The following is a 13,539-nucleotide window of genomic DNA, read 5'->3' on the forward strand; positions in this document are numbered from 1 at the left end:
TTCCTTCCATTTTGCAGGGGGCGGGGATAGTGAAACATGGAAAGCCACAGAATTTCCACTGTCAGGGAGGATGTCAAAGGCTGAGGTAGAGATCAGAAATTCTTTCCTATTGGATCAGGTCCTGAATATGGAACATAATTTCATTTTATAAGCAAGGCACATAATTAAGTTTGGTACAATTTATTTTTTAATAGAGTATCCTCTTTTTAAAGTCATTTCTATCTTTACCTAATTTTCTAGTAAATTCCTTGGATCTCCCAAATTGGGTAAGTCATGAATTCATCATATATTGCTCAGTAATATATCTATTATTGAGAAAATATAACACATCAAGGCAATCTGTGACCAAGAAATACTTTATTTTCCAATATCCCCTCATGGACTAATGGGCTCGGTTGCTTAGGCTGGAAGTTTTGCTTAGATTGCTGGGTTGTTCCAGCATTTTGTTCACTCGTTAAAAAAGTTAAGACCTTATAATACCCCATCCCTAGATCCTTATGTTTTAAAAAGTAGTTTCATAACTATTTTTCATTTGTTCTTTTAAGCAACCCATGAGGTCAGACAAGAGTTATCATCACCCTACCTTCCCAATGAGAAAAATGGAGGCAGAGAAAGATGAAAAGCCTTGCCTCCAAGTCACTTACCAAGTCATTGGTGAATCCAGGATTAGAATTTTATCCTTCTACTCCAATCTTTTTTCCAGATCTCATCCCATATCATATGTTACAATTCTTTCATTGACTTTAGATTAATCTCATGGGCAGATGTATAATAATTCTGGGTGGCTATTTTTGAGGCACTGCATCATTCATGTTTGGTTCCTTATGAACTTAAGGGAGGGGGGATTTAAAAATATAAACACTTTTTTTCCCTTTTGTGTATAGTTAGAGAAAAAAATATTTCTCTTCAGGATGATGCTCTTGCTACCACTTTCATCCTTGGAATGTTGAGATATACTGGCTACTGACATAAAGTAGGCCAAGGCCTGCATATTTGAAACAGCAGATAGACGATAAACGTCTTTATTCTAATCCTCTGTTCCTGATACTTGTGACATATAAAAGAAATTGGTCTTTCCTTAGCATTTAATTAATTCTTCAACCATGAAATAAAAGGCAAAACTTGTTTCTTTCACTTCTCTAGTCTTCAGTGCATTGTCAAAAGATTTGCCCAAATCTCTATAGCCCAAGAATGAACAAATGAAAAACTCATCCCATCTCCTAAGTTTCCCTGAATTTAAATTGAAATTGTTTTGAATCTTGAGAGCCTAGCCCATTTGCCCTCCTAATCACCTTCAGGTTAGATGGTCCTTCAAAAAAAAGTGCTCTGAGAGTTTATCTGTCTCCTTATGTTCCTGTCTAATATTTTTGTTTAAATGTCAGTCTGACTGTGATAAGCACTAGAGAAAAAGAGAGATGGATAGTAAGTACTGCAGAACTCATTAACAATTAGGGAACTGCTCCATTATCATTGGTGCCACATAATGGATTGACAATTGCCATCCACAATTAAGGAATAGCTACATTATAGTCAATGCCTTGTAATGGATTATTGACAGTTACCTCAGTCACCCAAAACTCATTTTCGGTAATGAAAATTTGCCATAGTTTCATTTGTCCTTTTCTATTTTCCTTACTGTATTATGTAAAGTTGTTTTTTTTTAACAAAGGGTTATGAGCAATGTTGTCCCTTTCCAATTTATCTTGTTTAAACAGAGGCTGAGAATTTGGCACATATGTAAAAAGTGCTTCTCATGAAAGATTTTAGGATATTTTCTTACTGAATCTACTCAGTTGGAAATGCAAACAGGAATACTCTTGGTTACATCCAACATACTTAGCATTCACCTAAAGTTTGGTATCACACAGGAGTCAATGTTCAAAGCAAAGGGTATGGATGTTAAAGTCAGCAAAGATATTACTGAGCTTATCAATTCTTCTATCTGAATTTAAAAAAATGATTTATTATAAACAATAATGAATATTACTAAGATGCTATGTGACCCAAGTGACAGAGAACTGAACTTAAGTATTTAGCAAGATCTGGATTCAAGTCTTTCAGTGACAGATTGAAGACAGGTTGGAAGGATTATAGATTGAGTGCTGGAAGGGATGTTAGAGGCCATTTAATCCAGCTTCACTATTTTACAGATAAGGAAACTGAGGCCCAGATAGGTTAAATGATTTGTTCAAGGTAGCCCAGTTGCAGAGCTGAGATTCAAAAGTAAGTTCTCAGATTCTAGGTCTCACAGTTTTCCATTCTTCTAGATAATTCCTAGAGTCTTTGTGACTAAGGTCAAGTTAATTAACCACTCAGTGATCAAGGCAGCTGTGTAATAAATTATATATAAGTTGAAGAGAATTTGCCTCTTACTTTTTACACTAGAAATTTACTACTTTGATAATAATGGTAGTCAACATTTGTATATTCACAATAGCCTGGAGAGGGAGGTGCTGTGATTATAATATCCATATCATTACATGAGGGAGATCAAGAGAGGTAATAATGAATTGCTAAATGACTGAGGCAGGATTGGAATTCACATTCTCCTAAAGTCAAATCTAAATCTCTATCCACTGTGTCACTTATCTGCCACAATTCAAAGCAAGAACTCTGCACCACAAAGACTTTCACAGTAAACAACAAACATTTATTATGCTCTTATCATTTATCTACCATCTACTCTGCCCCATGTACTTTACAGTTATTGATGCTCATAGCAATCCTATTATCACCTATTATTTTACAGATGAGGAAACTAAGGCAAACAGATGAAGTGACTTGTGCAGGGTTGCACATCTTGTAGGCTGAATTTCAACTCAGCTCTTCCTGAATCCAGGCCTCTTACTCTCTTCTGTAAGCCACTTAGCTGTATATTATTTGATAGGCATTTGGGATTAAAAATAAAATGTCTCTACTAGTGAGTAGCTTAAATTCTAAAAGTACAGACAACAAAGACATTTATATTTCATTTACAGAATGAATAGAAATAAATACAAATAGCTGGGCACTAGAAGTTAAGGGGATCAGGAAAGATTTCATGTACAAGATGGTGCTATAAGCTATTTTGTAGGAATACAGGAATTCTGAGAAGTCAATCTGAAGAGGAGATGACATCCAGTCTTAGGAGATGGAAGATAGAAAAGCACAGAGAGGAGATGGAATATCATGTTGTAGCAGTCATCTTGGTTAGATCAGAGAGTTTAGGATGGAGTATAGTGCCCATGGAAGGTAGACAGTTTGGGCAAGACTGTGTAAGACCAAACTGTTGCTAAGTAGGGAAGTTTCCATTTGATATTAGAGGCAATATAAAGACACTAATGCTTAATGGGTAAGGGAACAGCATTCTCAGGTCTACTTTACAATTGTTTGCATTTAAGTAAGTGGAATTCAGTCCATTAATTATTGTAATAACTTATTTCTTCTGGACTGTGGTAGGGATCTTTGTCTATTCTCATTGATTTCTCCCCTAATATGGCAATGATTCATGATTATGGTTCTTTTTTTTCCTGCTCTGCATCACTTCAAGCACTTCTCCATATTTGCTAATATTCTTCATATCTGCTTCCTTCCACCTCCCCACTTCCTGCCCCAAATTTGGACATATAGTTTATTTCCATTTTTTACAAGTATAAATAACATTGATGTAATCATCTTTGAATAAAATTTTGATGATATATTTTCCAAACTGTAAAAATTTGAATTCTTATTCTAAGTAGAAGGTGATGCAGAAAATAGAGCAATAGACTTACTAGAGTCCAGAAGATCTGAGTTCAAATGTAGACTCAAATACTTCCTATGTAACTGAGTAGGCTACTTAACTTTTGGTCTACCTCAGTGGCCTCATCTGTCAAATGAATATAATAATCCAGGATTGTTGAGAGGAAACAATAAGAGAATAGTTGTAAAGCACTTTGCAAACCTTAAAATCTTTTATAAATGCCATCATTATTGTTAATTTATATATGTTCATTTGCTTCAAGGGGATTTTCTTCTTTTGCTTTTTATTATACAGAATTAAAATACTTGTGAAGAGAGAAAAATTCAGGAAAAGTTTTCAGCTTACTTACTTAGGCAAGTAGGTGTTCTTTCCACTGAGTCACCTAGCTGTGGACTGTGTGGTAGGCATTTTGGATTAAAAAATAAAGTAATAATCTAGGTGGTACAGCGGATAGAGTGCTAGGCTTGGAGTCATGTAGACTCTTCTTTGTGAATCTAAATCTGGCTTACTAACTGTATGAACCTGGGCAGCTCACTTAACCTTGTTTGCCTCAGTTCCTCATTTGTAAAATGAACTGGAGAAGGAAATGGCAAACTACTCTTGTATCTCTGCTAAGAAAACCCCAAATGGAAGAGTCAGAGATGACTAAAACCAAATGAATAGCAAACATCAAGATATACTGGCAAGTCTCAATATTCAAGGCAGATGAATAGACTTTAGTTCATTTGAACCTTCCCTCATGTCATAAAGCTTGCTTTCTCTTCACTGTGACAGCTAAAATTCTATCTCCCCACCATGAAGATATCTCTGGAGAATAGAATAGTACATCATTTTGACAGGCCAGAATGAGAAGAGAAAAACCTAATAAAATTTTTCAGTCTATGTTGACTGAACCAGTGTGCTGTTTATAGCCCCTATTTCTCAGTCACTCCCTCAAATCCAACCATGTCCTTTTCATTCCTATCAAGAGTTTCTACAATTATGTTTTTTTCCTTATCTGTGGTACTTTTCTCATCAATTCCTTGACTCTGGATCTACATCTGCAAAAAGCATCATTAATCTAAAGAGTAATGTGAGTGGAGGCCCAAAGGCATTGTACCACATAGATTGTGCCAAATTAGTCTAACGAAACAATTGGAAATCTTAAGGGACTGTAGGTTACATGGAAATGATCCATATGTGACTCAAATACTACTCATTGCCTAATTGCCTTGGGTATTGCTTGTTCCCTCTGGGGCAAGGATAGCTAGGGAGTATTTCTAGAGGATGATCAGAAGAATTTGAGTGCTCCTTGAAAAATGTGCCTGAGTGTGGGGAAGAATTCAAACATTAATTTTGGGCTCTTGGCTGAAACTACCATGTGTGGGTGGCTTAGAAGGATACTTAAAGTTTAAAAATTGGGAACATTTTTTTTTTCTAGAACTTAATATGTAATTGTGATGGCTTCCTCATCATTCTTCATAACTTCCTGAAAATAGCAAAGTCAGCTCTTTGATCTGGGTCAACATATTATTTTCTGTGTGATATTCTGACTTTCTTTGATTATTGTGGAGTTTTGGGAATTAAAAAAAAGTTTCCTCAATGAAAGGCCATTGACATGTCACTTTCCATTGTTTATTAGTGCACTGGAAATTTGAAATAATAATTGAGGGACTACTAGAGGTGTGACTAAAAACACTGGAGTGACTTCAAAACATTGTTCAAAGATTTTCCCATATCTGGTGACCCAAGAATGAGTCCATGCAAAATTCATCTCCAAAGTTTCTTTGAAATTAAAGTTGAAGTGACTTAGAATCTTGAAAGACTAGCTTATCTTCCCTCCTGCTCACCCTCAAGTTTGAAATTCTTCCAAAAAAGAAGAGAATTGAGAGTTCATTTACTTCTTTATACTTCTGTTCAATATTTTTGATTAAATGAGAGTCACCTGGCTGACATGGTTTTTAGATGTTTCTTCAATTGGTGGGGTACTCTGAAGCTTCAATATTTGTTTTGGGAGGGGGATGAAGGAGGGCAAGTTTTGGAGCAGCATTTTGGAAGCTTAAACCAGAGCAGTAAAATGGAAAGAGGACTGAACTTGGGACAGGATATGAATTTGAATTACAGTTAATTCACTACCTTACTTTGGGTAAGTCACATTCTCTGAACTTGTTTTTTTTTTTTTAAAGGAATTTTAACTTTGCAGCTTTGCACCACCCTTTAAGCTCAAGATCTATGATTCCATGAACTCGTATTAATATAGTGCTTTTTAGGTTTGCAAACCTTTTGCATACATTATTTTATTCTCACAACCTGGGAGGTGGTATTATTATTCCCATTTTACAGAGGAGGAAACTGAGGCATAGAGTAAGAGATTCATCCTGGCTCATTTAGCTAGGAAATATCTGAAATTGGATTTGTATGTAAGTTTTCCCAACTCCAAGAACTTTGTCCACTTATTCTATGCTTTCTCCCAAATGTAGGATGCTAATTAGGAGAGGTGTAGGGAATAGAAGGTTGTTCTCAATCTCAGTCAAAAAAACCTGGTTTAAGTTCTTTTTCTAAGTAACTGTAGTCAAGACCAGGCTGTCTAACTTTCCAGTGCTCCAGGCAATTCCACTTGTGGCCATGCCATGGATTTGATACACCAGGAGTTCTTTACATGAACGAAATTACAGGTCTTGACCATCTTTCTATACCCTTCCCCCAACTAAAGGAAAGAGTTAAATATGAAGGCCTTACAGTTTTCAGTAAAGTCAACCATTAGATGGAAATGCCTAGGAAAGAGTGAAACTATGAAAAGAAGATAGGATGTTTAATATGATTTTCACCTTATGTTCTTTTTCTCTTCCTGACTTTTGTGAATATGTGAAAATGAATAATAAAATTTGGTGGTACATTTTCTTCTCACTTTTACCTTAATATGGAGGAATTTCCCCAGGGCTTTATCAAAGGCTATGATCTGCACTCCCCATCATTTCTGAAATGATTGCAGGAAGAAAAGAACCCCAACTGGAAGGAGGGTGATTAGGATGATTGAGTCTATGCTGTTAAAGTTATTGAGGTCACCCTAATACCAAATTAGAGGGTAGTTAGAATGTTTCCTGTATTAAAGGCTTGAGATAAGAACTTTTACATTAAGGCAAACTATTGAGATGGTAAAATCCAAGGCACTGACAAGTGAGAGAAATTTTAAAGAACCAGACCCCAGGAACATGGAATCTATTTTAAAAAAGTCTTTAAAAATTCCTGAGACATGTCAAGACATTCCAATTATCATTTCAGAGATTTTAGTTATCTACCTGTTTTCTGAGTCTGTCAAGAATGAACTGACTAGTTTATGCTTACAGCCTAGAGGCTACTTTTTAAAAATGTGTGTATGGGTCTGTTTGGGTAGTTTTAAGGTTCTTCCTGGGATCCCAGAATAAAAAGTAAAGCTCTTAGCTCATTTTCTGTGATTTTGTGGAGAGAGGTTTGCTCCAACCATATGTGTGTTTATATCTTTCCAATGCTGCTTCTGTCTATATTAGCATCTTGGCATCGTAGGGATGGAAAGGTAAGACCTTAAGACTTCATGTGGTTCATGTTCCTGAAGAGGAAACTTAGACTGAAAATAGCTTGCATACATTGTTAATCTTGACTTGTGATTGGTCATACTTGACCATTTCTCCCAATTAGTTTAGCAATAAGAAAGAAGTTTCAACAAGTCATTAGCCAGGGGAAAAATAGCAACTTGGGTGAGAGATTTTTACAGTCCAGACATATACTTAAGAAGAAATGATATTTGGGGAAATTTGTTTTCTAAGCAAGGTGTGAAATGGGATCCTTTACTAATTTATTTATTTTTTTTTACTTTGAGCACTCTCTCTTAGACAAGTCAAATGTCCTTGTTCTTCTTGAGGTTCTCAGAGCTTTATCCCAGACCTTCTCTTTTCTTTCTTTCTTCTTTTGATGACCTTCTCCATTTCCATGGCTTCAGGTGACACCTCTACTTGGAAAACTTAGTATTTTTAATTCCATTCACTCTCCCAAATGTTAATTCTGGGCATACCTAGTTATCTTCTGGACATCTTTGCATGGATGTTGCCTTGACATTTCTAATTCACTTTATACAAAGTGGAGCCTTTGCCTTGACAGAACCCTCTTTTGACCCATCTATTCTGTTTCTGAGGATAGGATTGAAATGTTCCCAGACATCCAGGTTCAAAACTTATATATCATCTTGAATTCCTTCCTCTCCCCTACTATATTTCCCTTGTCCCCAAATCCAGTCATTTCAAATCATTAAATAATATATTTTGGTATTCATTTATATTTTAATTTGAAAGAAAATTTATTATCAATATAATTGAAAGTTGCAATGCACAAAATCTTAAAAGCCTATTATCCTGGAAGTTCTTACTTCCTTCCACTTGGAATGATAAGGAGTAAAGAGTTAAAGAAGGGGCAGCTAGGTGGAGCAGTGGATAGAGCACCGGCCTTGGAGTCAGGAGTACCTGGGTTCAAATCCAACCTCAGACACTTAATAATTACCTAGCTGTGTGGCCTTGGGCAAGCCACTTAACCCCATTGCCTTGAAAAATCTAAAAATACAAGAGTTAAAGAAAACGTGAAATCACAAACAATGATCAATTCTGTAATCAAGAGATTTGGTCTAAAAGAATTCAACATAATCCAATGACTGGGAACAGTTTTGATGAGTAAGATTAAGGTATTGCAATCATAATATTTTCACTGGGTTTCTTTTAAGTAAACCAGGGGAAGTCTACTTGAGGAAGATGAGGACTGACTGAGTATATGAGCCAACTGCTAGACTTGGGGTTAAAGTCACACAGCCAAATCATGTGTTCCTACTTAATGACAAGAAGAAGCATCTTCAGCATAATTACAAAAACTTCTAGAGCTGTCTTGAAAATACAGTATTTTCTGATAATCCATTTTCTTCTCTGTTACCTATTTGTCTAATCTATTTCAATAGCTACCCTTCATCTACTTTGTGTTCTGGTTGAACTGGAATTCTTGCTGATCTCAGTTTGGCCTCTCATAATTCAATGTATTTGCCTGCCTCAGTCTTAATGAGGTCAGGGTGACTGAAGCTTGTCTCAGGGAGGGTGCAAACATCTGAAGGGACATGTTTCCTCTCTTGACTTCATGAGCTTCATGCTGCATAATGAATCAAATGTACTTTGGTTGAATTCATTGGAAAGCAAAGTCCATTAGTGACTTGTATGATAAATTACCCATGAAATAGGAAGGTGAGGACCAGCAGGCTCCATCTATAGTTCTGAAACTTACTCACATCCCAGGTGAGTTTTCCCCAGCCCAGTCCTGCTCTATTCCCTTGCTGGTGGTGACCTTCCCAACAGTGGTTTTCTAACATCTCTGGTTTGTATCTCAATGACCAAGGTCTCCCCTCATAATCTCTTTATCCTATTTGACTACCTTTTCCTAAGGACATTTGGAATTTTTCCTGGTATACCAGTGCCATCTTGAAAGGTTGAGAATTATTTATATCCTTCAAAGTCAAGCTCATCTGTGAAGGATTGCTTATCCTCTTAACTGAAAATGATCTTTCCCACTCAAGTTTTTTAAAAGCACTTGAGATTTCAGCTTAGCTTCTATCACGTTTTATCTTGTACTGAGCTAAATACAAACTTGTGTATCCTTGTGTCCTTGTCTTATCCCTCCCATTCTAAGCTCCTTGAGGCCAGGGATTATATTGTTTTTTTTCCCTGTTTTCTCTCCCTATATCTAGCTCAGAATCTTTTATGTATTAGAAGTATAATGAGTTTACTTGTATTTTTTTTTGTAGATTATATTGGAGGGTTAGGAAACTCAGTCAATTTCACTTGTTGTAAAAATCCTTGTCTTTCTGACATCATAGTATGGCCTCAGAAAAGCAGACAGCCTTGTTACAAATGGAGAGTAACTCTACTCAGACATTGAATAGACAATTATAAATGTCTGGGATTTTTCCTTTTCTGTGGTGACTGTTTTTAGAAGTGGAGTGTGACCACATTAACCAAAGGACGTTGTTTTTGGTGGTTAGAAACCAGTTCCTACCACATCTATCAAATATCTTCATATAAAAATGGTTCTTAAATATCCCAGCAGTGTTGAAGAGTCTATCAGAGAAGATCATCTGACAGAAGTCTAGGATCAGAGACTACTGAAGTTGGAAGGGATGTTAGAAATTCCTTAGTCTGACTCCTTCATATTGTTTTATTTTTTCCATTTTATTTTTTGTTTTTACATCATCTTGATTTCCCCTATGTTCCTTTTTTTCTCATGCCAGAGACTAGAGAAGAAAAGTTTTTTTATTTAAAATTTTATCTTTTAAATGAACAAAAACAAATTTAATCTTCCTTCCACCTCCCCCTACTCCAGTGAAATTAAAGAAAAAGAAAATACTTATAGCCAATGAACATAGTGAAGTCAAGTAAAAAAGATCTCCACAATGGTCATATTAAAAGTAGTTTCATTCTGTACCTGGAATCTATCTCTTCTCTATCAGGATGAAGATTGAGTGGTTCCTTCATGAGTCCTTTGGAATCTAAGTTCGTTATTATATTAATCAGAATTCTTAAGTCTTTCAAAGTTGTTGACTTTTCCACTTTTGTTATTATATAAGTGGTTCTCTTGGTTCAAGCTCACTTCATTAGGCATCAATTCATACAAGTCCTAAGTTTCTCTGAAATTACCCCTTTTATCATTTCTTGAGGCACATCAATATCCAATTATATTCATTTATCATAATCTATTCATTCTAATAATTCTAATTTCCCAGTTGATGGGCACACCCTTCTTTTTTCAATATCTTCTTTATTTTACAGTTGAGGAAATTGGAACAGAGAGTTTGGAAGTGATTTTTTTCTAAGGCATGTTAATATAGTTTATTTTTGTTTCTTTCCTTCTTTTTAGATGGACATGCCTGCCCTGTGATTCTCTGGGACTCATCATTATCTCCCACTGATAATGGAAGTCATTCTTCTGTTTCACTCACTTGGGGTGCTTATCAACAATTACTCAAGCAAAAGTGTTGGCAAAATGGTAAAACACCCAAAGCTGAATGGGGGTGTACTGAAGTACATCACCATGAATGGTCGAAGATGGCGCTTTTTGATTTTCTGCTTCAGGTAAGAAGCTAATACCAAATGAATGATTGGGTCCAATAATTATTTGAATTCTCTAAGTATAGTAGACTTGAGTGGGTGAAATTTAGCACATTGAATACAGAAGAGTTAGGATTCTTATATTCCCCAGCAAAATCCCAGGAAGTTCTTGTTTATTAAATGAAAGATGAATTTTTGAGATTGTTGTTCAGTTATTTCAGTCACATCTTCCTCTTTGTGACCCACCCTGAGTCTTTTCTTGGCAGAAATACTAGAGTGATTTGCTATTTCCTTCTGCAGCTAATTTTGCAGATGAAGAAACTAAGGCAAACAGAGTTAAGTGATTTGCTCAGCGTCACACAGCTACTAAATGTCTGAAACTAGATTTGAACATGGGAGATGAGTGACTTTGGGTTTGGAACTCTATCCACTGAACTGCCTAGTTGCCCAGAGATGAAGAGAACTCCACTATCCTACTTGATATAAAATAGAGCTAGCAATGACTTTAGAGCAGAAATCTCATATAATAAACAATGCATTTAATCTAGAGTCAGAGAAATTAGTTCAAATTTAAGCTGTGTCTCTGTTATCATGGGATGCTCACTTAACTTCTCTTGGTTTCGTCTGCAAAATGGCAGAGTTGGGTTAGATGACTTCTTATGAATTTACAGGATACTGTATTGTGAGAAATTTTAGATATAGTGAATAGTATCCTATATGTAGAATCAGTTCAAATCCTATCACACATACTATTTTTAGCTGTGTAACACTGGGCAATCTCTGTGGGCCTCATTTTATACATCTACAAAAAGAGGGTGTGGAATTTGATTACCTCTACTGTCCATTCCAACTCTAGAATTCTGATATTATGGTAGCAACTCCTCCATTTTTCTTTGGGAATTAATGACTCTCCATTGCCTTTTAAATGTTTCTCATGTAGATCTGAGTCTCAAGAATCATTAGCCCTTACTTAGCAAGCTTAGTAAACTGGATAACTTCAAAAAGGTTAAAGGATTTGACTGGAATGGTTATTATATAGAGAACAATAGTTTTCTGAGTTTTCACCTTTTTTTTGCTCATCCCTGTTTGAATCAAAAGAATATGAGTAACTGATGAATTTCAAGACTTTTTTAAGGCCTCCATATAATCTCCTAGACTTTGGTATGATAATCAGTCTGTAACTGCCATTTTCATTGGTATATTTGGACATTTTCTGTGTCACAAAGGTGCTGAGTCATAGCCTTGTTTTATTAGTTCCTGCATGCACTGAAGGAGAAGATAATTTGGATACCTCAGAATGCTGAATCAACAGAAAAGTACCTTGAGGCATTCTGGGCTACTTTAGAAAGCAAGAAAGGGATGTAACTTTGATTTAAGTTACATGATTATTTTTTACTGAAGCTCCTTAAATGCATAAAAATGCCACATTTGAATTCAATGCCTATTTCTTTCAATACCCAAGTTTATTTTTAGGGGATGGGCAAAGATGTTTCAGGAGTGTAGGGAACTTAAACAACGGAAACTTGTTACACTAAAGCAGATGAACAAATTCTCTATAACTTTGAAGCTTAGAGAGTTTCTTGGGGACATTGAGAAGTTTAATTACTTACCCATGGTCACAAATCTCATATATATCTTTTTCCTACTTCAAGAGCTGATGTCATATGTGTTGTACCATCCAGTCTATGTTGAATGAACCATTTGTTTATATTTATTCAACATTCAACTATTTTTGCTTCACAAAAGCTGACAGTCTTGTAGAATCTATTATAATTATTTTTTAAATAATTATTTTCAATTTCATATAAAGAAAAATTTTAGCATTAAAGTATCTTCCTCCCTCCGTCCCTCCCCTTCCCCTTTTTTCTTCTCTCTAAGATTATTAGCAAACAATTTGATTAAGATTATGTATGTACAATATGATGCATATTTGAAGAAAGGGATGACTAAATCTGATCTTGTTCAACTCCTTAGGTCTCAGAATTATCATTATTTCATGATAGAGTACTTTAAGACAACTAAAACTCTACAAGACTCTATATTTCATCTGGTTTGAGGAATTGGAAGATTTCACCTCGGATCTTTTGAAATCTACCATTTTTGGCAGCTTCCCCTACACCCTTTTTCTTCCCTTTGGACTACTATTATTTCTTTGACCTATTGTCTCAGAAACAGTTTCCTAGAGCATTGAAAATTTACAAGACATGCTCAAGGTTACACAGCCAGTATATGGTAGAAGTAAATTATGAATCAAGGTTTCTCTAACTGCAAGTCTGAAGCTCTTTCTATTCTCTCATGTTATATTTACAAGTATTCTATTAGTAAGAAGGAAATTCCTTCTCTGTTCATTAGATGCCGATTCACTGTAAATGGCAAAGCAGGCCTTTGTATCACCTCAAGCTCAATTTGTCAAAAAGAAAACTCATTATCTTGTTTCCAAGCCAGCTTTCCTCCTCTATTATCCTTCTTTTGATGGCACCACCATCTCTCAGTAAACCAAGCTTAAAACCTTCTAGCCATCTTTGATTCATCCCCCTCTTTAACTCCTTTATAGTCAATCATTCAGTAAATTCTGTTGATTCTTTCTTTGGAATGCTTCTGTCCACTAGCTCTTTTTTTTTTGCCAATATACTCGTTCAGGATCTAAGCACTTTTATACCTAGGATATTGGAGTAGCTTCCTAATTTATCTCACTACCTCTAGTCAGTCTCCCCTTCCACATTATACTTC

General features: G+C 35.6%; 1 protein-coding gene across 2 annotated transcripts in view; it reads left to right on the plus strand.

Annotated features, from left to right (window-relative positions):
* Positions 1 to 13,539, plus strand: part of GASK1B (golgi associated kinase 1B) — a 48,894-nt gene that overhangs the window by 12,840 nt on the left and 22,515 nt on the right. For both annotated transcript variants that reach the window (XM_074229056.1, XM_074229057.1), the window contains exon 3: positions 10,619 to 10,833. In XM_074229056.1, the coding sequence (XP_074085157.1) occupies positions 10,619 to 10,833 (215 nt within the window). The remainder of the gene's footprint in view (positions 1 to 10,618; positions 10,834 to 13,539) is intronic.

This window comes from Macrotis lagotis, chromosome 3, assembly GCF_037893015.1.
Source record: "Macrotis lagotis isolate mMagLag1 chromosome 3, bilby.v1.9.chrom.fasta, whole genome shotgun sequence".
Classification (NCBI taxonomy): Eukaryota; Metazoa; Chordata; class Mammalia; order Peramelemorphia; family Peramelidae; genus Macrotis; species Macrotis lagotis.